The sequence below is a fragment of the Tympanuchus pallidicinctus genome, unplaced genomic scaffold, assembly GCF_026119805.1.
Source record: "Tympanuchus pallidicinctus isolate F22 unplaced genomic scaffold, pur_lepc_1.0 scaffold13, whole genome shotgun sequence".
Taxonomy (NCBI): domain Eukaryota; kingdom Metazoa; phylum Chordata; class Aves; order Galliformes; family Phasianidae; genus Tympanuchus; species Tympanuchus pallidicinctus.
The window spans coordinates 15,302,496-15,328,707 of NW_026294648.1; the positions used below are offsets into that span (position 1 = coordinate 15,302,496).

General features: G+C 44.1%; 1 protein-coding gene across 1 annotated transcript in view; it reads left to right on the top strand.

The window, feature by feature from the left end:
- GPC4 (glypican 4) overlaps nt 1-26,212 on the top strand; it is a 62,741-nt gene that overhangs the window by 21,096 nt on the left and 15,433 nt on the right. Inside the window, exons 2-3 of the mRNA XM_052672903.1 lie at nt 4,160-4,318; nt 17,725-18,116. Of these exons, the coding sequence (XP_052528863.1) occupies nt 4,160-4,318; nt 17,725-18,116 (551 nt within the window). The remainder of the gene's footprint in view (nt 1-4,159; nt 4,319-17,724; nt 18,117-26,212) is intronic.

A 26,212-nucleotide genomic window follows, 5' to 3' on the forward strand; every position in this document is an offset into this window, starting at 1 on the left:
TGGTTCGATAGCCTTGTCTTTCTCCATGACTCCACGGGAGACAATCACAGTCTCGCATTTTTCTTTATTCTTTTTGTCCCTTGTTAAAGTAGGGCTGGAGCAGCAGAGTTGTGCTCAAGGGTGATGCTAGTATTTCTTGTCATCTTTGTTGGGGGTTTTGTAAAGCCTCTGTAGCATGTCAATTATATATGATGGGTGGAAGCCTAATATTCTGTGATAATTAGAATGTAAGTCTAGTGTGAAATCGGATTAGAGTCTGGCATTACAGTCCAGGATTCCTTTTGTAGTAGATTCAGAGGAAGTCATAAAGCTCTTTTAAAGATGACACGAGCTGATGTGTACCAGAGGGGCAGTGGTGGGGTGTCAGCTGAGATGCTGGTGGCCCTGCGTGCCCCTCCTGGAGGGGAGCAGGGAAGGCTCCAAATGCTCCAGCAGCCTGGGTTTTCACACACAGGAGCCAAGTCCAACAGTAACATCTCTGACCATAAAGTGCTTTTGGCTCCTTGACTGAGCTTCAATGAAGGGCTAGACTGTGCACAGGAGACTTTTCAAGAGGTAACACCCCTCTGCCTCCCAGTTAATGGCTTCTGAAAGTTGCTTTTGCAGCCAGAAGTACTTGGTCAGGGCAACAAGGAGCAGGGTGGGAATGGCGTGTTTAGCCTGGAAGTCCAGAAACAACATTTTGAAAAGGTCTTGGAAAATTGTTTGGTGAAGGGAGCTGCTTTTCAAGATAATGGAGCCCCTGAGTTCGTACTGCACAGTTACTCATTTGATGAAAACATGTTTTCCAACATGTTGCATAATAGTTGCTTGATTTGGAAGAAACTTTGTGTGCCTAGAGCCTGCTAAATGTGGTATTTCTATAATGGCTTAAATAATAAGTTTGCAAGATTACCTTTCTGAGCACATTTCCTTAGATCTGCAGATGGTGACATGGTGTACTGTTGCATTTCTGTCTTTAACCATTCCATTCCCCAGAGGTGTATTGCTAACCAGCTAAGGAGCAAGCTTCTCTTCTAGTTTTGGTCCATTGCTTTTCTCTCTATATATGTGTGTGTAGTATAAAATAGATATAATGTCTTGCTGTGACAGGCTATGGAAAAGATCTGCCACAAGTCCTTGACAAGTTGCAGGTATGGTGTACATGTGCAGTCGATATTTAGAGTAGTTCTCTGCTACTTAAGCTCTTTTTGCCACACAGCCCCCAGTGTGATGATTGCAAACAATTCAATAAAAGCGTAACTTGAAAGGAAGCTGTGGCAGAGTTATATTTTGCTGGGCTCATATGGTGATAAATTACAAAAGCTGCAGAGTCTTTAACACTCAACAGTAGATGAAGGGTTGCCTTGTATGGGCATTGTTTGATGAGTATCAACTTGAGAAATAATTATTGCCAAATGTGTCCTTGACAGCGAGCACACACAATGAGTGTTCTTTATGTAATATACATAAACATTAGATGTCTGCTTAAGTGGGCCTAATACCTAGTTTTTCACTCCTTTCTTTAGAGGAGCTCTGGCTGCCAGCAGGAGGACCTAGGAGTGGTGTCTTGGTCTGAGCTCCAGGTTGCTGTGTTCTGGGTCAAACTAGCACATGGGAACGAGCCCTGTGTATGGGTATGAGTGCTGCCCAAGTAGAGAAAGCAGAGAGCCCTATGAGCTGGTGTGAAGCGAGAGCTAGAAATGAGATTCCTCACAAGGTACCAGTGCCTGATGTTTCATTCAGTCAGTGATATGGAGGTGCTAAGGGACAACCCTCCCCATGGGAAACATGGGCTTCAGTGACTTCTCAGTGGCATCTTCCATTGTGGCATAGTAAAGCTTCAATAAAAGCAGCCCGCAGTCTTAAACTTTCTGGTTTTTTTTTTTTTTTGGTTTTTGTTTTTTAACCACTGAGTAACACAGTGCATCCTGCCCTGCATTAGCACTCAGTGGCAGGAGCTCCTCAGCTCCAGACAGAGCTAATTCTTGATCACAAGCCAAGACCACATAGTGCTGACATGACCGAGAAATATCTTCCATAATTAGATTGCTTGGTCATTCATTTTTGAACGCCTGAGTTGTGTTCTGGAGAGTAATTTGTTAATGATCAACCAAATAGTAAATCAGGCTTGTGCAGATCCTATCAGTACTATTCCCCTTGCCTGGCTTTGCAGTGTGTACTGGAGAAGCACCGTGCAAATCTGAGACAAAAGGGATTAAAGAGAGACGTTTTTGCTTTGAAATGTTAGCTCCTGATTCAGTACTCTGAAATATAAAACAAAGTAATTCTTTTTCGGAGGCAGATCAACATTAGGTTTATTTATAACCTCCCAGCCAAAAGTTGTTACAATGGTGAATAAGCAGCAGGTTAATCTAATAGAAAAAGGCGTTGTCAGATAGGTGAGATGTTAACTTCAGTTTTAGTAGTGTAAACAGATACAAAAACATTCCTTGTATTTGTGAAATACGTTGGGCTTTTAATGGATTTTAATGTTGTTGTTTTTTTTTAATCAATCAATAAATTGTGGTAGTTGTTAAGACATCACTGCTCTGAGGATCCCAAGGCATTTGTGGACAACTTCAGAAGTGTCTCTGAAGTGCAGTGAGGAAAAGAAATCCCGCTGACAGTAGGCTTGAGCTTGCCAAGTAGGGTAGAGGTTTGCCCTTCCAACACAAAAGAATTACAAGTATGTAAATTGTAATCACCGAGGGAAGAAGTGCTTAATGAAAATGGTACAGAAATCATGGAGCACGTGTCAGGTAAAATATTTCCATCTGAAATTTAGGAAAAAAAATTAAAAATTCAAGTGTTTTAAAATTAAACAGTTTTGACATCTCAAGTCTAGCTGTTGCTCTAGCAGGAATTATCACTTTGCTGATATTTATTTGTGTTCTGTAGTGTCAAGGAGACTTAGCCCTCTATTGGAAGTGGAGCAAAAGGGATGCAAAGTGAAATAGTGTGGCCTTGCCTAGGGACTTGCTTGGTTGAATGCTGGCTGGGGAGGCAGGCTCTGTATGCCCAGGTCTCATGAGCACTGAGTCTTAGTCCTAGTGCAGCGTGCTTGTCATTGGAGGTGTTCCTGGGAGGAAAAGGAGTGTGTAAAATGAAAAGGGAGAAAAAAAGAGTCTCTAAGGAGACAGTGAGGTTTTTTTCTTTGTCTTCTGAAGGCTGTCTAAGCAGGGCTGTTCTCTGTACTGGACTTGGAGCAGCAGACAGTCTCGTGCAATAAATTAGTTGTGGCAGAATTATCTGTTGGTCAAGGTCTCTGTAATGTCTGAGAAAACAAACAAATTCCATGACACAAAAGGAAAGCTGTTTAGGAGAGGGCAGTCTTAGAGATGGAATGTGTGTGTTTAATTAATATGTATGGTTTTAACTTTTGAAAAATGGCCTGAGAGTGGTCTCCAGGCAAGAAAGTCACACACAGCAGTGTGAAGGTTTGGTAGCTGGGCGAATCGTGCAGTTGTGGGCCAGATCTGGTTGCACTGATCACAATCTGGCTTTGTTTTGCATAGAGCAGAAATAGCTCTTGTTCACTGCAGACCTTTCCGATGCTTTAGCAGTCTGGGTGGCTCTTCAGAAGGTATGTAGTGATTCTTTCTGCCCTGCAGCTCTTGGGGTGAGTCTTGGTGAGTCCCAGCAGTGCTGGAGGTTGTTGCTGGACCTCCGGGGGAATTCTCACCATCTGCCTCCTTGTGCTGAGGCACTCAGGGGTAAGAGAGATACTGGAGCCCTTTACGATTCCTCTGGCTAAGCAATCTTGAGCCATAAGATTTTTATGAGAGCCATCTTTTAGGGTGAGGGAAGAAAAATATGTTTGAATTCTGCAAAACAAACACAGTTTCACCCAAGATGATGACAGAAAACCGTAAAATTAAAAGCTGGGAAATGTAAAGTCTTTTCACAAGCAGTTACATAAAACAAGTTTATTTTCATATCAGTGATATCTTTGATTCTTAGAATACTTCAGTGATAGCTGAAGGGAAGGAGAAGGAAAAAAGGATTTTTCTGTTCAAAAAGGACCGATGTCATTGATGTGGTGTATTATGTATTAACTGAGTGAACTGAAAGTAATTAAAACTCCCTGGAGACGGTGCCACCATGGGGCCTCGCACACTGACCTCTTTGTGTCGCAAAGGGAATTCCTCTAACTTAGAGTATTTTCTTTGTTTTTAAGGCGACCACTTGAAAGTCTGCTCACAAGCCTACACGTGCTGCACTCAAGAAATGGAAGAGAGATACAGTCAACTGAGCAAACACGACTTCAGAAACGCCGTCGTAGAGCTTAGCAATCACTTACAAACAATGTTTAGTTCCCGATACAAGAAGTTTGATGGTGAGTGCAGAGACCTTGAACTTACTTTCCTTTGCATAAAATGCTAAGAATTCCCATCCTGTTGTTCTGTGTGCAGTTGTTCTGCTCTGCCTCCCCTTTTGCTGGGGAAGTTCATGACTCATTGCTCTGGTGGCGAGGGTAGCGCATGGCTTGTTTTGCAATCCCATGTGAAAGAAATATTTGCTGATTACAGTTGTTCGTTTCCTAAAGAGAGATCTTTTTCTGATTAATCTTTCAAAAAACTGTACTGCTGTTAACTTAGATTGCAGTGAGTTTGTTTGTATATCCCCGTGGTGCATGTGATTGTAACATGCACGTCTTGCAGCCCCGATCCACAAAAATGCAGATCTTTTCCAGTCTGTTATGAACCAGCGGGGTTTGTATCAGCTCACTTAGCCTTTGGGGCTAAATAGAGCAGCAAATAAATAAATACAGAGATGTCTTTGTGCAGAAACCGAGGGTTCAAGTGTGATGCAGGGTCAGAAGCAAAGTGAACAAAGTCTCGGCTGAGTTCCCATCGCTCAAGTGACACCAATTGCTGACTGATAAGCAAATGTCTTTTCTCATTGTTGCCCTCCAATCAGCAGGATGGCTGTGCTCTCCTCATAGCCTGATGGAAGAAAATCCCTATGGAAGTAGCTGGCAGTCACCTGTGCCAGTATCCTGTATTCACTGTGTGCCCAGCATCATGCTCCTGCAAGAAGGACTGTCCTTCTTGGCTGTGGGGATGAGGTGACACCTAGATGCATATGAATATATCTGATGAGTTATGTGGACTGGATTTGTTGTCAGGACATCCTTTGTGTCCATTGCATCACTGCCATCTGTTAGCAGAAGGTGATTCCAATGCACAGTTCTTCAGGGTTTTTTTCTCCCTTGTTTGGTTGTTAGTGGAGAATCCACGTGAGCCAACACCCTGAAGTCTGTGCCTTGAACCTCCCAGGGACTTCCTCTTTGCTGCTGCAGCAAGTAGCAGCCCTTTTCCTTCAAAGAAGTTGGCACCTATGAGAAGGAAAAAGTCCCCGAGTATGAAATTGCAGTGAGTCAAAGTGAAATTATGCAACCCTCTTGATAGCATCTAAATCTACTAGCTGAGTATTTCCCTCTTAAACCTCTGTTGTCTTTACCTGCTGCTACACCAAAGAGGTGATAGAGAACCAAAGTGTCTAGACTTGCAAGCTTATTAAATACAGAGCAAGGCACTTAATGAAATCCAGCCCATAGATAAGCCCTTTGAAAGAGGCCAGAGGAACAGCATCTGCTTCACCTTTAATGAACAACGAGGCTTCTTAAAAATGCTGCACTGAACACAAAGGGCATGCATGGTTCACTCTATTAGCATCCCTGATGTGGTGTAGATGTATTTCCAGGTGTGTCTTCTCATTTTCATGGTGACTTATGGCCACAGGACTGTGTGACAAGAAGAGGGTATTAGGCTAAGTTGGATCCCTCTCAAAGCACTGTGCTTCAGTCTGGGGGGAGGCTTTGATGGGGAGCCCTGCAAAGCTGCTCTGTTGGCGCGGCGTGGTTCTGCCATCAGCAGCTCTCAGCGTGCCTGCTGCTGCTCTCACCACTGTGGCTCCTCTGATCTTAATCCTGGGAGTCCTTGAAAGGCAAATTTGGAAGCAGATAGAGTGATACTGTTCCTGGAAGCTAGATTTGCTGTGCCCAGCCTGTCCCTGAAGCGTGCTTCTCTGCCCTTTCTGAAACTAATAAAGGAGAATTAGCAACTTCTTAAGCTTGTCCCCAAGCCTGACGTTCCCGTCTTTAAGCAGTTGTTAATATCAGATCTAAATCTTTATTTGCTGTAGACAGAACTGATTTAGGCATTTTTTTAAAATCTTACCTGGGGTGGAAGCAGAAATTAACTGATTCCCATCCTCCCTTGTTTATCTCTTGGAAGACTTTTAATCAGGACTGCCTCCCTCTCCCAGGCCGAGTCACCTGGAGGCTGATTGCACCCCATTCACAGGTGCTGTTTGGTGATGGTGGCTGAGCAGTCGTCCTCTCAAGTTCTCAATCCTTTACTTCTCTCAAGATTCCCTGCAAAAAAATGGCATGTTTTTGGAGTTCTGTGCTTGGACTGCTGAGGTGGTTTTGGGGGTTTGTGTTGCCTCCTATAGACTGATTGGCTGTTTGTGGTGGTTGTTTCCTTTCTACAATCTTGATGCTTGGTAATCTGGTCACACACGTTCTGTTTTTTGCTTTGCATGTTTGATTTCTTGTCAAATGTCCTTTTGTGGCAGGGGCGTGTTCCTTTTACTCTTTCTGGATCAATTCTCCACTTTGCCAATGCCTCACTGAGTTGGTCTGACTTTTCTGCCCTGAGTATGTGGCATTCCTGTCTTTTACAAGCTTTGCAAGGACACATTTTAATCCTTTACACAACCAGTTAATGATAGTTGGGGGTGGAATGGAGACTGAGAGAAACACTGCTTCAAGATGCCTTCCTGGTTTGTTGCCCCCCCCCAGTGATTGTGTTTTGGGTGTATCTTTGAATCTTGATGCACTCCAAACGTTTTTTCAGTTTAAATAAGTTGAAATAACTGGAAAGAGGAAGGTGATTGGAACACAAAGCTGGTGAAGGTGGCTTGGCAGTTGCTTGGATGCAACACGTCCAACTCAGAAGGGGAGGAGATGATCAAGACCCATGTATTTGCCCTGAGCTCTGGGGATGAGGTTTGAAAAGCATACGATCCCCCCAAACTCTTCCTCTGCATGGCCCCTTGCTCCTATTTTAACATTTGGAGCTCTTTAGGGCTGCCTCGTTACCAGTAGCCAGATCCATTTGAATGAAAATAAAGCTGACAGAATACAAGCCATGCATCCTCCTCTGCTTAACCGGAAATCATCTACACTGTGAAGCTGGACTGAAGGCAAGATGAGTTATTGCAGAGACCTAAATTCACTTAACTCCCAGCAAATGGAGCAGTGACTCCCCTTGCAGGGTCACATCGCTGTGTTTGGCGATGGCACTCCAGGAAGCAGCTCCCTCACAGCGCGAAGCAAACCATGACCTCCCAGCTCTCTGGAAATCTTTGGTGCAGGCTCTCTGGCTGCTAATCTCTTAGCCTTGACATTCAGGTCCAAGAGAAGAGGCAAATCTGTGCTGCCTCTGCTATGTGCTTGACCTTTGCAGCAGTTGCCACTGTAAAAGGACAGTCCTTGGATGGAGGCGGCAGTGCCCTGTTGCTGTGGGAGCATTTTGCATCAGCTGTTGCTTGAGCGCTGTGTGATGTTGGAACAGTTGCCAGAATTGCTCTGATCTGACACCAAAGCCGTGTGCTTCAGCAATGGATTATCTCCTCTTAATCAGGAGCATACACCAAGCTCCTGATTACCAGTCCTCAAATGGCTGGCCACAAGTCACTTCAGCTTCTCCTATGTAATTGTACAGCGCCAGATTCTTCTGTGTGTGTTTGGTTTGCAGACACAGGGAGAAGACTGGAGCTTTGGAGTGCAGTATCTTATATATCCTGTCTAAATATTTGCTTACAGCACAGCTCTGCATGCTCCTGGGGGTTTCTCCTGTTGTAATTTAAACCTAGCCCAGCCTCAGCGTAGCAGAAAGGTACACATTTCCAGCAATAAGGGAAATTCTTTTTTTAATAAAAAATATGTGCTTTGGGAGTTGTTGGACTCTCCATTGCTAGATGTTTTTAAGGTGAGGATTTGCTGGTTTTGTTTTTCTAATATACGTGATGTCAGATACATGTTTACAGGTTTCACTGAGAAACTGGTGGGTGATGTTCCGTGGCCATATAAGCATCTCCCTATATGACAATAGCCATGGGATGCAGGAGGAGTGCTCTGATGTGGTGTCTGTCCTGAGCTGCCACGGAGGAAGCTGTGAAGCTGTGCAGTGTGACCTCATCTCATGGCACAGCAGTGGCTGCAGCCTTTTTTCATCTTCACCGCTTAGTGCCCCTCCGCTCTCCTAAGGATTAATAATTTTAGAAGGATTAATGGTGACATTAAGATTGTTTAAATGCTTGATCCCTTCTATTAAGCTTGAACTTTCATCTCCACTGACCTTTCAGGCTGAAGTTTTCCATGCTGGGGGCAGTGGTTTTGGGAGGATGAGGTGAATGCCAGAACAGAAATTGGGCTCAGCTGTTTTGAGGAATTGGAGCAGGGCAGGAAGCAGCAGATAACTCTCCTTTAGCATTTCTGCTATCCTGTTTCTTCCTAGATAAGCTGTTCTTTGGTAGTCTGCTTTTGTTAAAGACGCCTTCTGAATCTCTCAGAAGACACAACTGTTGTACCAAGCCTTTTTTAGGGAGAAATTCTGTTTTCTAGGTTCACTGCACAGCAAATGAGGGGAAAACAAATTTCTAAAGCCCTTGTAAGCAGAGGGACTGCTAAATGACTGCTGTGAAATGCTGGCTGGTTTGTTGCCTCTGAGTTTAGCAAGCTGCTGCATTTAAACCAAGTTTTGTCTCTTTCTTCTGAGCGCTCTGTATTTAGGGAAGACGAGCAAGATTTTGCCTCCAGTGATATTTAAGAATATTATGTCCAAAAGGCAAACATGCAGCAGGCTTGGTGCTCGCTATGCCTCAGCAACAGGAGGATTTGCACAAAACTTCTCAGCCTCAGCCGGCATCTGGGAAGCTATTAAATGCTGAGTGTCCCATTTCTGCTCCGCTCCTCCCCGCTGCCCCCTGACTTTTCCATTAGTATCAAAGATAAAACAAATATGAAAGTGTAAAATGAAACCCTTGTGGGACAACGAGCGGAAGGAAAGCGAATCCGAGCAGCAGGAGCTGGGCAGTGGTCCCCAAGGGGCACATGGGGCCACAGGTTGGGTTCAGTGGGGTTATTTCTTCTGGGCTGGATGTAAGTCAGGGCTTTTGCATGTGGCGCAGGTTTTGAGAGGTGGGAGTGGGACGTAACTTTCCTGATCCATTGTCCCCTTGCAGATGATGGGTAGCTCACATACAGCCTTTGTGTTGCTTTGCACTATGCACTGGGTGCGGGCAGCTGCTACAGGAGAACCAGCTGCCATCCCAAGGGAAGAGGAAAGGCATATTCCCTTAATCAAGGCCTTTCTTCTCTGTCCTCCATCTTGGTGGTCTCCTTCCCACTGCTTCGGACAGAGCGGAGACAAACAGTGAAAGATGAACCCTGTGGCTGTCTGGTTCCTAAAGTTAGAATTTGGCGGATAATCAGGATGCTATACCTGACCAAAATAACTGCCCTTTGGGACCTTACTGTCACATTAACTCTTTTATCAGAAACTGCCTGCAAGAGCAGAGAAGTGGAGCCTTGTCCTGCTCTTGTGCCAGGCTACCTCATCCTTTTGGTACCTGTAGAATGCTTTTCTGAGGATCCCAGTGCATCAGGAGTTGTGCAGAGGGAGACTGGAGATGCAATGGATCTTTAATGCCTGTTGTGCAAGAGCTGTGTGTTTTTTGAATAAATTTTTGACAGCTTTGCTGGAGTGGCATTAACATACAGATGACAAAACAGAGTGGTCTATCTGCTGCCACTCAGGAGTAGGTGAATGACCAGCTTCATTCTTTTCTCTCCAGAAAGGATTGTCACAAAACCTCACATACCAACCTGGGTGGAAAATGGTGGGATGATCCCTCGTGCTTTGCAGTGAAAAACATTGCCTCCTGCTGAGAGCTGGTCCTTCAGACTTGGTTTTGGACTTGTGCTTGTCTGGGGTACAGATGGAGAAGCAGAAGGGAGCAACCACCAACACACTTCCTTTAGAAAATCCCACTTGTGGGTTTTTGTTTGCACTTTCCCACTCACGCCAACAATAATGAAGCAAATTGTCTGCTTTCTCTGCTCTCTCTGCCCTGGAAGTTTGTTTATTCTTTTTCTTGTAGCTGGCTCCTTTCCATCTGGAGATCTTTAAAAAGGTACAAAAAAACACTATGATTTTTCTTCTTGTTCTTTGAAAAGGTTCACAACGCTGAGCTAACAGTGAGGGGGAATTGACCTCTGATTTGGGAGGCCCAGAAAGATCTTGAGGTCACAGCATCGCTGGGGGAAGGAAACCCCATGTAGAGGGAATCTCTTGCCCCCACAGATGAAGGGGAAAAAGTTGAGATTTCTATAAGTGAGTGAAGGGTTCAGCTATGGGCAAGACCACTTTCTGTGTGGTCAGTTTTCTTTCTGCCATCTCAGGTGCAAGCAGTTCTGCTGTTAGGATTGCAGATAAACCTTTCTTATGCTTTTATTTTGTCAAAAGACAAAGATGTGGGCCGCATGCTTTATACTTGGTTACAGGAAACGTGTCTGGTGTTCTCTGGTTACTAATTGCTGTCAACCTGTCAATGAGCTATTGTTTGTCTGTTTAAAATTAACTCTCTTTTCCTCCTTCCTGCACAAAGAAACCACCTAGCGATTGTGCAGACTCTTTTTGCATGTGTAGTATCAGGAGCTGCTCCCTGGATGTTGATGGAGCTGGTGGTGTTTGGGTTCTTGCAGTGGGCTTGATTGCATGATATTCCCCTGGAGCTGGCTTGTGCTGCTGCCTTATCAGTGTTACACGTACCTTAGCATCCAGTTGTTTGCACACTGGGTGAAGAAGAGCACTGGCTCTGCCTGGGAGAGCTCAGTGCAATGTGAGGTGGAGTGAGAAAGAGCGAGAAGTGAGAAAGAGGAGTGAGAAAGCTGTCCAATACTCAGCAGCACAGGTCCTCCTCAGTCTCTTCAACAGCAGTTGTAGGAAGGGAGACTTAGAAAAAGATGCACGTCTCAAATACCCTTGAGTGCTCTTAAGAAATGCAGGATGCAGCTCGAAATTTCACAGCTGCTGTTTGCTCTGTTGGGGTGGGAAGTTGGTGTTCTGGTACCAGCTGGACCTAGTTCTAAAGCAGCTGGGAAGTAACAGGGGAATGGGTGGGGTGAAAATTAGCCAGGAGGAGACTGGGCAGTAAGGAGAGGCAGCAGTAAGGGAGGAGTGACGGGGAAGGTGGTGTTGAGTCGTGGTTGCTGGGTTGGGAGCTTGGGGTGAAGGGTGTTTTACTGGGGGATAAAACCTCTATGGATGGCCCAGAGCAGCGAGTGTGAGCGTGGAAGGTCTCTAGAAATGGAGGTGAGGAGGATATGAAGCTTGTGTTTGTCCTTCAGGATGCACAAAGAAGGGACTGGAGTGCTTCTGCTTTCCTAATTGTTAGGATAGGTGTTAGGTGGAGCAGGACATGATGTGCTGTTATTTGCTTCTTGAATCACAGACAGTAGTGCTTTTTTTTTCTCCTTCTCTTTCATTGCTTCATTCGTTTACAGAGTTTGATCACTGTGTGACAGCACTGCTCTCGGGCTGTTAGCTTCTCTGAGTTCCTGCCAGCCCTGGGGTACGCACGAATGTTCTTGGGCCCATCAGAAACAAGAAGTTCTAGGAATGTTTTTTGTTTGCTTGTTTTTTAAATTATTACTTTTCTTTCCCCTCTGTGAGGTTGTGTCCCAGTTGTTTTTGTCTTGAAGCATTTGAATAATTAAGCAAAGTTCTGGGAGATTTGGCAGTGCCTCCCAGCTCTCTGAGGCTCACATATCATGGCTGTTTCTGTGACACTGGTGATTTAAGCCTGTGTTTCTTCTTACTATGCGGAAGAGTTCTTCCCATGTCACTAAGTGCTAACACATGTTTGAAAGCAGGACAGAGGAACAGCTTGTGGATTTGCCCTGCCCTTCCTGAGTTCATATTCAATAAATGTGTTAACACTATGTATTCATCGGTTTCTCAGCACTTCTGGAAAAAAGTTGTTAAGCTATGGTTTGTTTTTCCCTGGTGGAAATTACAAATGTGATATATGTAATAAAGGAAGTGAAAGCTTATTAAAAGTAATGAGGCATGTTTAGGAAAAAAAAAAATCTTTTTCCTTTGGGGTAGGTGGCATAGCTGTGGATAGCTTCAGCTTTGAAACTGTGAAACTTTGGTGCCTTTTCTTCCCAAGACCTTTCTATCGGATGTGAATTCTGCGTGCATCATCGGAGGAGCTGTAGGCTGGGCTTTGCATTCACAGTTGCACTTATGGGTGTATGTATATATGCACCTATATGAGGGGATGGGGTTGGCCCCTCTATGCTGCAGCTTGGACAAGGGTGTCTGCCTGGGAATCCATCTTGCTGCTATGCACGTTTTATGAGTAAACTAATTCATGGGAAAGTATAATTAATCTCTTTGTGGCAGCACTTTGCTGCACACACTAGAAAACGTCATTATCTATACAGACAAGCAAATTAAAGGTTTCGCTAAGGCAGACGGTCCTTAATTAATCATAATCTGGACAGCATATTAAAAGTATACCTGAAAAGTGCGGGTGGCAAATTATCTAAAACTAATTAGTTGTGCCCATAAAAATACAGCATATTCCCTCCGTGTGCTTGAATCTGGTTTTATTTGCTTCTTAGGGCGTGTTCAATAATTGCACGTCTACCAGTTTGCATGGTTAATTTGTAAATCTTCATCAGAATAACTCTAAGGCCAGTTGAAAACGTGGCTATAAAATAAGTTAACCTGATGCGTGGGAAATTTAGAACGTCTGAAGGCTGCTGGGAAGGGAAATATGTGGCATAGCCCTGGTTTGGAAGGACACACGTGCCAACAAAGGGGCACCTGTGCGTTTCATCCCTGACAACGAGGAAATTCAAAGCAAAACTTCACACTCCAGGGTGAGCAGCTCTGGGTTGAGCTCTCAGGGCTCCTGGATTGGGGCTGCCCTCCTTAGCAGTGTTTGTAGGGAAATGCCAAAATGGGCTGTGGGTGAACTGCAGCGTGCCCCTTTGATGTGTTCTTCTAATCTCCAGGAGCTGCCTTTGATTTAGGTAGGGCTGTACTGTATAGCAGAGGGCTTTCCCCATCAAAAGCCATCTAATATGAAAATCCCACTCTAAATATCTGAAAATGTTAGCACAAGAAATAGGAAAATGTTACATCCGTTCCTCCTTGAGGATATTTTCAGATGAGACCTGTGAACTCAACATTAAAAAAAAAAAAAAAAGAGTCCAAGGAAGTGGATTTATGGTTTGTAGGTGGAATTTGCCCTGTGCCCTACAGTGGGTGGAGTGATTGTTTCTTCAAATAGCTAACATATCCACAGCTTGGAAGGAGGATTGCTTAGAATTTTTCTGGCTGTGGAAACTGGTGTAATGTGGAAGCACCTTCAAGAGGTGCTGGGTTACCAGCAGGGCTTGTCTGCCCTCAAGCTGCAAGCAGGTGATTGCTTGTATTACCTGGAAAAAGGAAACTGCCAAGTAACTGTGGTTAAATTTTCCCATTGTGGAAATTTGTTTTATGGAAGGGCTTGTTTAAAAGCAGGAATTCCTTTTCCTCCAGGACTCTTATTACAGAAATATCAGATGTGTCATGTCCAGTCTTTCTTACTTTTTCCTGACATCCTAGATTTTCCCCTGAGTGCTGGCACTGAAATTCTACACTGAAATTCAAACGTGTTAAAAGAATAAACATAGCCCAGAGCTGTAGATTGCCTGTCTGCAGATTACATCCTTTTCTATCCTGAGAAGTTAATTGCATTATAAATGTCATCTTCCTCTGAGCAGCAAAGTCCATAGAGTCCAGAGGATTTATTTACAAATTTCAGAGTTTCATCCTGGTTTTAGAAAAGATTTTCTGACTGCTGCCAGAGGATATCTCTGTGAATGGCAGCCCTGGAACCATCAAAGGTTGGCATGGCCGAGCCCTGCTCCCTTCCTCCTGGCACCTTCCTGAGTGACAAGGTGGTTTTCCATCAGTGGGTCTCAGCTGAGGTGGGGAAAGTAGGAAAATGTGCAAGCAGAAATAAATTTACAAGGATTGTATGAGGTGTTGGGAAGGCAGCATTTCTTAGGGAGATGACAGCTCATTATACACCTCCTTACGGTTTGCAGCATTCAGTAAGTCATGAATAACGCTGGTACCAAACACAGAGAGATCGGTGTAGGTGCTCGAAAGTGGGTCTTCGTGAACACTGCTTGTGGAGGATTTCTGTCCAAAGCAGCCTCTGTTTCTGTGAGATTTCTGCCTTGATGCTGACTGCTCAGATGCTGCTCCTTAATTTTGTGCAACCCAAACGCTGCTGCTGTCCATTCTCTCAGCACTTTGTCTGCTGTCTGTCCTGCAACTTGTGTCCCAGCTTGTGCCACAGCCTTGCTGGCAAGTGCCTGTGACCTGCATCTGTGAGGATCAGACCCAGCAAAATGGCAAAACTTATCCCTGTAACCCAAACATCTCTCTGTGCTCTGCTTTTAGCTTGGAGACCAGGCAGGTGAGATGTGCTGGATTTGCTCGAAAACCACGTTGCTGCTTCTGGGGATCAATTGGTGAAATGTTTCTTGATTTTGTGCGCTGCTTGCTTTTGTCTGTTTGTCTGGGGGCCACCCCTTGCTCTGTGAGTTTAAACCAGATAACCGGGAAGCCAAAGCGAGCCTGACATCTCTCTGGATAGCAGAGTCTCGGAGAGCACTGGCAAACTATGGTTTGTCGTCTGTGAAAAATGTTTGCATTTGACAGCTTTTCACAGGAAGCCTGTCAGAGTGATAATTTAATGAGTACAGATTGCTTGCAACACAGCTGTAAAACGTGCTTTTACAGTGCTGTAAAATAAGCAACCAAGTCCTTTGTGTGTTTGCTTTGTTTGAGAACAAGTCAACTTCTAATACAAATGAAAGGTGGTCATTTATTTTACCCAGCAAACAGTCAAGATGTAAGAGAGGAACCTGCCATTTTTCTTCTTGTGGTGGCAAGGTTAATGCTGGGTTACGCTGGCGTTTGCTAATCAGCTTGTTTCTGTGAAGGGGAGGATTAATATCTAATGAGACAGACTGAGTTACCAGTCAGATTAGCATTTAAGTCATAAAAAGGACTTTCGGACTTTCCTCTCTTTGCTGCAGATGTCTTTACCCCTGGTTTGCACAGGGAAAGTGTTGGTTTCTCACCCAAACTGATGTCCTTAAGGGGAGAGGGAAGACTCTGTGCACATATGTTTACAACTAATTTGGTTTATGGGTTGTTTTTTTTTTTTTTTCCCTTTGTTTGTTTTTTAGGATAATTAATGAACATACCTGGTTTTAGCCCAGATTAAAATTTGTGAAGGGACGAACGGCTGTAAAGCCTGAATCAGTTTATTCAACTTTCAGTTCAGAGCATAACCAGTAATTAAGTCTAGGCTGGAGAATGAATTGGTTATGGCAATATAGATGTATTGCTTGAGGCAACTTTCTTGGCTTAAAACATTGCGTTGGGTTCCTTTAGACCAATAGTTGGAAATATGTAATAGATTTCACATCAATGTCATTTTAAAATACAGTTGTTACTGAAGAGTTCTGCTGATGCATCTGCCAGATCTTGTGCTTGGTATGAAAGTGTTTAAGTAAACAGCTTATTTAGTGATATTAAAAGGCCTGAGCTAAGGAAGGAAGTGAGCCTTCAAAATGATTAAGTGAATTAGAAATTAATATACACCAAGCTAATCTCTATAGTATAAACTCAACAGAAAAAAATCTTCCTGGAGAGGAAATGCCAGTCATGGGAACGAAAGTGGAGGTTCCTGCTGATATTGGACAGAGGACGTGTCGGGTGTTTGAAATCAATCTCTTCTTCCCTGGATCATTTCTCTTGTGCTCCTAAGAGGCTGCATTATATACAGCTATGTCAACCACCAAGCCCCATGACTTTGTTCGTCAGGAACTCGAAGAATGTTTCAGTTTTTCCAGAAAATGTTTTCTGTGTTAGTCTTTGTTTGTACTGGACCACTTTGAAGACTAAAATCTGAACTTCAGCATACTTTAATACATTTTAACAAGGTTTAAATTCACACCACGCCAAAATATTCTACCCCCTCCTTCTAACGACTTCTGGCTTTAAACATTACTCCTTTGAGGATTAAAAAAAAACCAACAGAGGCATGTTTTATTAAAAAATATTTATTGAATATGAGTCACAGAAAAGCAGAGGTCAGAATCCTCAATTGCAGTGGCATGCATAAAATAACCCTCTCCCCAGGCCCCCCTTGAGTCTGCACCCCGGGTGCCGATGTCCTGCTGGGCTCGGAGCACATGGATGAGCACCAGCACGTTTGTGGTTTTGCTTTTCCTGGGAGAGTTTTGCAGGTCCTATTGGGTAGGCAGAGAAAATATCAATTGTGAGCAGCTTATGCTGACCACCAGCACATGGTGGAAGTCCCCCTGGTAGTCTTGCTTGCCTTAGCTCCCTCCCATGCCTATACAAATGGAGTTGTGTTCCAAAAGGGCCTAAAAAGCTTAATGGATCTCTCCTCTATTACTTTATCTCATCTAACAGATATCCAAGGCAAAGATTGTCAAGTAGAGTGATCTTGTGATCTTTCATCAGACCTACTAAATGCTGGGATTTCTCCTTTGAACCGCTGCCACTTACATAGGAGCAGACTGTCTTTTCACTTGTGCTGATGTAGATCAGCTTAATTAGCAGCGTCCAGTTTGCCCTCTGCAGTATCTGCGCCTCCCTCCGTTGGAAACGAAGCCTTTCCCAAGCGTTGTGTCTTTGGCAGCACTGACTTGGAGGGGGATGTTCTTTAAATTGACCTGGCAGATGCATGCAGAGTGCCAGATGTCACTGGGTCACCTTGCAGCCGGCGTCAGAGATGTGTGCGTCACTGCCACGATGCCGTGACGGTGTTCCAGCAATGGCTGCTCTCCGGCACCAGCCTGTCTGGTGTTCTCAAACACTGAACTGAAGCTGGCCTTTGCTTTTTGAAAGCCATGAAACCCGGAGCCGTTCTCCGTCAGCTGAAAAATCTCTTGGCCTTCTTGTCAGTGTCAAGCGTTTAGCCCTTGGATTTTGAGCAAATTCGGGCTTAATTGCACTTTCTTTGTACTGCCATAAACATCTGAAGTCCTGTCTGCAATCAGAACCAATTACATAATTAGAGACAGGCCCTGCCCTGAGATCTGGCGGAGTTGAAAGAGAGGAGAAAGAACACGAAGGTAGATTTTTGGGTCTGTTTTTAAAAATGTACTAAAGTTGTTTAGTTTTTGAGGTTGGTTTATCATCGTTGCAGAAAGTGAACTGACAGTAATTAAAAAGATTTCTTTGAAAACCAGCTTTTTTAGGACACTGTTTAAAATATTTTACTTTCTGATAATTTGGGGCTTCAGAATAACATTTCAAGCTGGCTGAATGGTAACGTAAAGGCTGCTTAATTTTCTCCATTTTACTGACTTTTGTCATGATATTTAGTACTGGTCAAAAGATATTTCACTCATCCAAGCCTTAGGAGGCCTTAGAGAGTGGTTTTGAAGGGTGATTGACTTTATGAGAAGCAAGCAAGGATTTTGAGAAATTATTTGAAAATAAGATATGGAAATCATTTTAAAAATCAGTTTCTCCTGGGTGCTGCGTTTTCAAGTTAAGCAACGTGCAAATGCTTAACCCAGTACTGACATTTACCATGGCTTCTCTTGCTCTTTCCTAGAGTTCTTCAAAGAGCTTCTGGAGAACGCCGAGAAGTCGCTGAACGACATGTTTGTGCGGACGTATGGCCGGTTGTACATGCAGAACTCAGAGCTGTTCAAGGACCTCTTCGTGGAACTGAAGCGGTACTACGTGGGTGGCAACGTCAACCTAGAGGAGATGCTCAACGACTTCTGGGCACGTCTGCTGGAGCGCATGTTCCGGCTGGTGAACCCGCAGTACCACTTCACGGATGAGTACCTTGAGTGTGTCAGCAAGTACACGGAGCAGCTGAAGCCCTTCGGGGACGTGCCGCGCAAGCTGAAGCTTCAAGTGACTCGAGCGTTTGTGGCAGCCCGCACCTTCGCGCAAGGTCTTGCCGTCGCCAGGGACGTCGTCAGCAAAGTGTCCGCGGTGAGCTCTGTGTTCATGCCTCCTTCCCATGGACCTGCCGTGGGTTGCGTCTTTCCCTGTCATCACGCTTCTGCAGAATGCTATAGGTGCACTTGGCTCTTCCATAGGTGCCTGAAACGCATGACGGATGGTTGAGCGTAGATGGGACAGGATTCCATCTGTTGGTAGGACAGCCCAGCTGTGCGTTTTGTGATAGTCTGGAGATGTTCTGCCCATGGGCCACCACTGTCCAGTGCTTTAGGCCAACAGCAGGGCTGTTTCCCTGTTTGGTGCTTGTCCTCCTGCGTGTGGAACAGCAACAGGTTGGAAATTAAGTTCCATCTGCAGTGGAGATAAACATGTTTGCTTGTGTAATTACTGTACCTTCTTAATATTGCCCTCAAATTACAGCGAGTCATGGATGTTATGGGCATCTATTACGGAGCAGCTGATGACTTGCTCCTTGCTCCCAGGCATGGAGAGAGGCTGTTAGCATGAACAAACAGTACTTTTATGATAACAATAAGCTGGAGCCATATGTGCAGGGCAGGAGCCTGTTGTATTTGGTGCCACAGATGTAGCAGAAGTCAGGCCTCGGTCTTCCATGGCTGTCACTTTTGGGGGTTCAAACTAATACATTATTGTTCACCTAAATGTTTACCTCTCTCTTTTCATAGACCACTATAGAATGTTCTAAATGGGATGACTTTGTTTTCTTCCCTGAGACTTGCCTGTAGTTTACTTTGAGTTGTGTGGTATATGGAACAGATGGATTAGATAATCCCCCTAAACTGATTGTCTAAGATAAAAAAAAAAAAAAAATTAGTGATTTCCTTTTAACAACCTCGGCTCACTTCCTGTGGTCTAGAAGATGTAGCATAATAATTTAATCAAACAGAAAGGTTTACTTTCTTTTTACCTGGTTGCAGAGTATAATAAAGCACCAGGCTGGAAGGGCAGGCATGAGTTTGAATCATCCTAAGTGCAAGGAAAAAAAAAAAAACAAAGAGAAAAAAAGAAAAAAGAAATGAGGCACTCTTAGAAGAAGAATGCAATGTTGGAGGCAGCACAATTAACTTTGATAAGTGACGTGATCATTCAGGTTGCTTTGACTTCCAGGGATGACATGAAAATACTGGGACTGTGAAAAACAAAAAAAAAAAGATCTGTTTCCACGTTAATTTTTCTTGTAATAAGACTGCATGTGTGTGACAGGACAGAGAATGTTAACAAGGGTAGAATTTCTTTGCTAATACATCCAATCTCCAGGAGTATGTTGCTAGTGCTAGCCATTGTAGGTACTTAACACCTAGGCTCCTTGTTTAATAGCAATGACACTCATATGTATCTTTGTGCTGCTCTCATCTAGCTGAGGGTGAGCACTGGGGGCTCCATGGATGTTATGTGGGGTCTCTTTGATGGGATCACAAAATCCTCCAGCCTCAGAGATGCCATCCTATGGGGGAAAGGAGCTGTGGGAGAGGGAGTGTTGGTGCTGGATCAGACCAAACGTTTGTTTCCATGTCAGATCATGGCAAAGCCTCCAGCCTCTTGGTTGAGGTTTCAGATATAGTTGCTGTTATTTCATTTCTGGTTGCTTGGTGTTGTGGTAGATATGGTCAGTAAGAAAGGGAAAAAGAGGATGGATGGGCAGTGAAGATGAAGTATTTGGGGGGTCCAGATGCTGAATGCCAGTATGGCTTTGGGGAATGTAATCAGTTGATAGACAGTAAACCTGTGTGAGTGAGGGGTTGTGTTCATGCTCCATCTGCTCAGAATTCATCAAAATGCCTCCAGACTTGACACGGTACCACAAGGGCTACGGTCCTCGCATCTGTTACGAATCAAAGCTGTGAACCCGAGGTGGCACTGTGATTTCTTTCTCCCTTTTGAAGATCCTCGATTGTAGAGTTGCCTTCAACTCTGGAATTAATAGCTTGAGTGTGCAAGGTTATCCAGAGACCCACTCAGCTGCAAAAATAGCTCATGCTCCACGCAGAATTACGCTTACTGCACTTAGCACTTCGGTTTCACAAATTGCGTTACAGATCGTGTGACAGATCTGCTTTTTGGAACAGAAGTCTGTGCTGCTGAGCACTAAGCTTTAGTTGCAGCAGTGGAAGGAATAATCTTCCTAGTGGTGTTTTAGTCTCATAGAGTGAAAACCTAACGTCACATTTCTGTAAGACACAATTGGGAAATTCCATACGTGGGTTTAAAATCGAATGTTTTTATGCCTGCTGCTTTGTGGTTGCGTTTTGGGGTTTCCTGCATTACATATAGATTAGTCCAGCTTTGCTGAGCTCTATATAATGACTTCATTGTCTTTGCTTCCTTATTATTTTTACTGAGGAGCTGTAGTGGGATAACTGCTTGTACTGGGGATTAGCTTGAGGGATAAATCTTCATCTTTATGAAAAAATGTCCAAAGTAATGCAAATTAGTTTTAATGCTGCTTGCAACGAGTAAGTCAAAAATTCGTAATTGAAAATTCTCAGGAGGAGAAATACAAACTACTGCGAGATCCAGCTGTTTTTTGCTTTCAAGTGGTGCTGTTAGGAGAGCAAGGAGCACTTTACAGAAGAGCAGCATTGATAGCTTTTTAATGATACTATATATTTTTACATCATCACTAGGGAGATGCATTTAGAAAGTATTGTTCTTGCATAAGTTGGGGACGAAAGAGGAAAAGGAAAAGAATATTGAAAAGCTGCAGATGTGTGTGATTTCAGAGCCAGAATGCTAGAAAATAACTTCAATTCAGCACTGATTGGGTCATAAGGTGCGTGTTGCTGCCCAAATACACAACTGTGAGAAAGTCATATGGTTTTCAGAGAAAGCATGGATTTTTTTTCCACCTTTGTCTATAAAGTGCACTTTAATGTTCTATTCAGGTCTTCCCCCCTCAAATTTCCTAATTTGGGTCCAAAGTACAAAGTTCTCCAGATCTGTCCTGAACTGCAAATCCAAGGAAAAAAAACTCAGGTTGTTGCTTACGCCTGCTTGAAATGTTTCCATAGATTTCTTCTATGGCTGGCTGTAGGCCTCCAGTGCTTCCTTTGTCATCTGCTGAAGACTGGTGCTTTCTCTCTGACCTTCCTGCCCCTGCCTTTGGGAGACGGAAATCTGCCCATCCCGTAATCACTCGCTTGCTACTTAGCCCTTGACAAGCACTAAAATCAGCAGGGTTAAATTGCTGCCAGCGTTGACATTTCCTGCCCCAGCTGAGCAGGCTCTTTTCTGGGGGAAAAAACAGAGCAAATACAGGCCAGAGCCCAGAGTGCCTGAGAAAGGGTGAGAACCAGGAATCCTGCAGTTCTCAAGCTGCAGAGACGTTTCCTTAATTGGTGACACGCGGTTAAACCCATGTCCCTGTCTGGGGTCGTGACATCTTTGAGGGCAAAATGCCTGGTGGCTCATCGGGTGCAGGTATGGGACAGAGGTTCCTGTTGTTAGGGGGAAGAAAAAAGTGAAGAACTGAGCATGTTGTCAGCATTTTGTAGGGTCAGGAGTAGCATCCTTGACCCAAAGTGTAGCAGAGAAGGTTTTGTTGGAGGTCAAGAGTCAGAAGCAAAGGCCTCTGGAGGATGCAGAGTGCAGCCATGAAGCACTGAATTGCTACATTTGCATCCCCCATCTCTGTGATGAGGTGCAGGAGGAGACGTGGGGAAACCAGGCTACTGTTGTGCCGGTGGGGAGAGTTTGCTGCAGCTATCCCGGAAATTTATGCTGATAAACTGTTCTCTTGGAGTTTTTACTGTTTTTTTCCTCCTTACACTTATATCTGAGCAGTGAAGGCTCCCGAATCACACCCACTATGTGTTGAAAGCCACATGAGATGCACTTGCCTCAATACAGCTGAGTCTCTGGAAAGGGACTTCCAGCCCGTCCTCAGGGACCCTGTTTGTTTTGTAAGGGACAGTCAGCAGCTTCGAAGTTATATGCAAGAAATGATATTTAGTTTGGAAGAGCAGATACCAACCGTGTGAAATAGATGCACAGGTTCATATGAAGAATGCACCTACTTTGTGATCTACTGTCCTCAAAAGACATTAAAAGCCATGAGGGAGCTGCTGGAGGTGTTTGTGGTGGGTAGAAGAGCTTCTTTGGTATTACCATTTCTTCTCTAATGAAGTGTGATGATAGCAGCCGAGGAGGAAATTCTCTTGAAAACCATTTATGGAAGCTAACTATGGAGGGGGCAGGTAATCTGCCTTCCCACAGCTGCTTGAAAGACCCATGACTTTTTAACTCTTTGCTCTGAGCTGCTCATCTCCAACAAGGCATCCAAGGTGAAGTTAAACCTGCATGAACCAAGTTACTACTGGCCTTTGTGAGCTCCCTTACCTCTGACTGCATCTCCTGGAGAGTAGCTCCTGCCCTTTATTACATGGATGCTGAATGTAATTACGGCCTCAATCAGCAAAAATATGTGGACAGTAAGCTCTTCAATATTGTGCCCCTCCTAATTACCATTTGGATCTAGAAGTTTAGTTAATAACCATCCAATCTCCTTTGTGTGGCCTTCGCCCTTGGTAAAGGAGAATGTATCCTTAATGCTTTTCCAAAAGAAAGTTCGTCTTTCTATATCAGATGAAGCTAGGCATGCCCTGGGCATGAGCAGATCCTCCCAGTGAAGTGATGTGGACAGAAATGAAATTTGTTGCTTGCATGCATGCACCGAGAAGAGATGAGGGAGAGATGCTGCTGCTCTGTGGGCAACTGAGAACCAACCATAAGAGCAAAGGAGCCCTTTTAGTGTTGCAGAGAGGCCTTGGAAGAGTTATGTCCAGACAGTGATTTGCAAACTGTGGGGTTGTACTGAGGGGCCACCGTGCACAAGGACATTGCCTTCCATGTGCCAAGGGCAAACGTCAATGCAGAAAACAATACCAAGCAATTCTCCACATCAAAGATGACCCTGAGAAGACCTGCCAAGAATGTGGCTGCATCTGCCTCAGCTCCAGCCATTTGAGGGTCTGAGCTAGGCATAGCCTTCAAAGCATGCTTGAGCAGCAGTCATTGCGGGTTTAAGGGGCTGAGAACATGCATGTATATGGCTGTGGGTTTCGAGCTGATGGCACAATGCAGGAGCGTTTCAGTCTGATGGATTTTCTTCTTTCTTTCTCCATCTTTGCCATTCCCCACACTGTGATTCGGCTCTTAATTCTGAAAACAATAGGAAGGATAACTAAGGAAGTTTTTTGGTGTCGTTGCCCAAACAAATGGTCTCACTGTTCGGCTTTTTTAAGCAAACAAAAAGCTCAGAATTGTGTGTTGTGTCTCTGGGTTGTGGAGAGAGGCGGGTGCTCAGAGAAGAAGCTGTGTTTAGAGGGCACTTGTGTTTGGTGGCATCGTGTGGGATGGTATAATCCTATGACAACTGCTAAAGAATACAAACCCTTCAAGATGAGCGTATAGTAGTCTGCTTTTGACACATTAATGTTAAAATTGAGCTGGTCAAGTGCATGGTGCATTGGTTCTCAGGAACTCCGCTGTTCCTGCCTGACAGTGTCACGTCTGCATGCATTGAAGGGGGAAAAGAGAAAAGGCAAACTGTGAGTAGAGAATTAAGTGTAAATGCACTCTTGAACTTTTTCTTACTCAGAGGACTGGTGACTGTAACCAGACAGATAAAATAGCAGAAAGCATCATCATGGGTATTGAATACTGACGAGGCACAGAGCTGCGCTGTTCCCAAATCTCTCTCTTAAAATGTGTTCTGTTGTGCAACACCTTGGAGGCCCAGATCTGTGGTTAAATCAGATGCTTTCTAAATTATTCATGCACCAACGCTGGGCCAGCAGAGTCAGTTAAACACTGAAATGTGCTGTTAATTCCAAAACACTTTCGTTGGAATATTTGGGCTGGGGAAGCAAACCAAGAACCGCTCGAGTGATCTTCACAGGGAGCTGAATGTTTGACTGGTGTGTGCTCTTGCAAAACATGGAGTGGAGGAAAATATTACACAAGTGAGGCTGTGTCAATCCCCAAAACCAACGATGCTTCACTTGTCTTACAAGTGGCTGCTCACCGGTCCTTCAGCTGGTCGTGGAGGCTTCTTGGTTTGTTGTTCTTGTTTCCTTTTTTGTCATGAAATCTTCTTTCCATATCACTGAGAAGTCGCTTTTTAAATCTTCTTTCTCTAGTATTGCCCTAATTTGGTTTTTGTGAAGTGAACACAACATAAATCAAAAGTAATTTCACTGCTCTTATTTTCAAATTGTTGGATTTTGTTTTCTGGTGGCAGTGCTGCTGGCATGGCAACGCTGTAACTGTGCAAGCTTGGAAAATAAGAAAGCCTAAGTTATCAGTGTTATTATAAATAGTTATTAAAGCTGACAGTATTTTAAATGTTGTTATTAAGATTCTTAATGTTAACTTTTGGGTAGTGAGAGAATGAAATGTGGCTCTGGCAGCTGGTGGGAGTTCCCTGCCTGGCTGCAGCTCCCTGCAGAACCACAGCTGGACCTCTGTCATCCCTCCTCAGCTCTTTCCTGCCTTAGGAGGGAGGGGAATGGAGGCTGGTTGGGCCTCTGAGCCTTCGCTGCTTGCACAAATTGGTTTTCTGGAGTGTTGGTGGCTTTATGGAGGCTGTTAAGGAGGTATTTCCCTTAGTAGGTAGGTGCTTCAACAGTGAAATTTCTACTAGCATCGTGCATCCAGGTACAAGTGCTAACTGTTAGGAGAAGACTAAGGATGCAGAGTAAAACATGTGAAACTTGAAAAAATGTGGTGAATATAGCAAGGTATCCACAAAACTCAGGTTTTGTTACATAGAACACGCTTCCTTTTAACAGGAACATGACTGCATCTTCACCAGTCAATGTAAGTTGGGGTGTACCTCGATAAATACAGTATGAAACATTGAAGTTAAACTCAGAAATCCCGTAATTGTCTCTTTTTACCTTTTTTGTGTGAAAATCTGTAATTTTTTGAAGTTTGTATCTGTATGTGAAGATGGGTGCCAAAATACGTCTGTCAGCAACCTTTAATCTTCACGTTTGACAAAGCATATAGACACAGACAAATTGTAATTTCCATGATGAAACCACAGGGTGATGGATTGCTGCAGTGGCATGGAATGGCATAGAAAGGAAATAAATTCCACAAGATAAAAGGAGGGGTTTGGAGTGCATTTACTTCTATTATAAGCTTTTTGGAAGCTACGTGCACTGCAACATACTACCTGGGTTCAAATCTATTGGAGTAAATCCTCTTTGGCAAATAAAGCTTTCTTTGGGACTCAGCTTTATTAGAAAGGAGATTACTTGGTTTTGAGGGTCATTCTAGAGTAGCATTTGAATGAACTTGAGTTGCTTTCCAAGATAAACACAACCCTAGAACAAAGCATATCTGGGTTTTCTGTTACATACAATGGTGTTTTAAGAGCTTGCACCTGGCATGGCAGAGTGAACATTAAAAGCCTGTGAAGAATTGCCAGTGCAACATATGGCACATCCCTCTGACAGATCCAGAATTGGTCTGGACTGGGCAAGGGCGTGTTGCCAGGGGTTAAGGTTCTTGTTGCAGTGATATGTGGTAGTTAAGTATTTATCAGTGTTATAACGAGGCGTAATTACTCATAATCTTCCCTGAAACCCTTTCTTATAGGCAATCTCTATTTATACCCGTTGCTCTCTAAAGCCATAAAATGTCAAATCAGGATTGGTGAATTCCTCCTTTGTCTCCCTCCTGCAGTTGTATTGTAAAATAAGAGCTTATCTGTGGGACTACATCCATCATAGGCTATGGCTCTACTGGGCAGTCACTGCGGGCAGAGGTTTGTCATGGGGTTTATCTTAGGTTCAGAATGACCCTGTATAAGAAAGGAAGCCAAACTCTGTTGGTTTTTAAAATCAAACCAGGTCTTTGTTCCAAGGATGCCTGCAGCATCAAATCTGAGCGAGCGGCCGATGTCTTCGTAGCACCGTTCGTCCGCAGTGGAACGTGGGAAGGCAGCTTCGGTTTCCCCTGCATCTGCTGGGATCCATAAAGATCAACCCGATGAAATATCAAAGCGGGGTGGATGCTGCAAGGTCACAGCCGCTTGGTGTGAACAAGGAGCCTAAGATAGGAAGGTGCTGGGCTGATGGTTTTTCATAACGTGCTGCCAT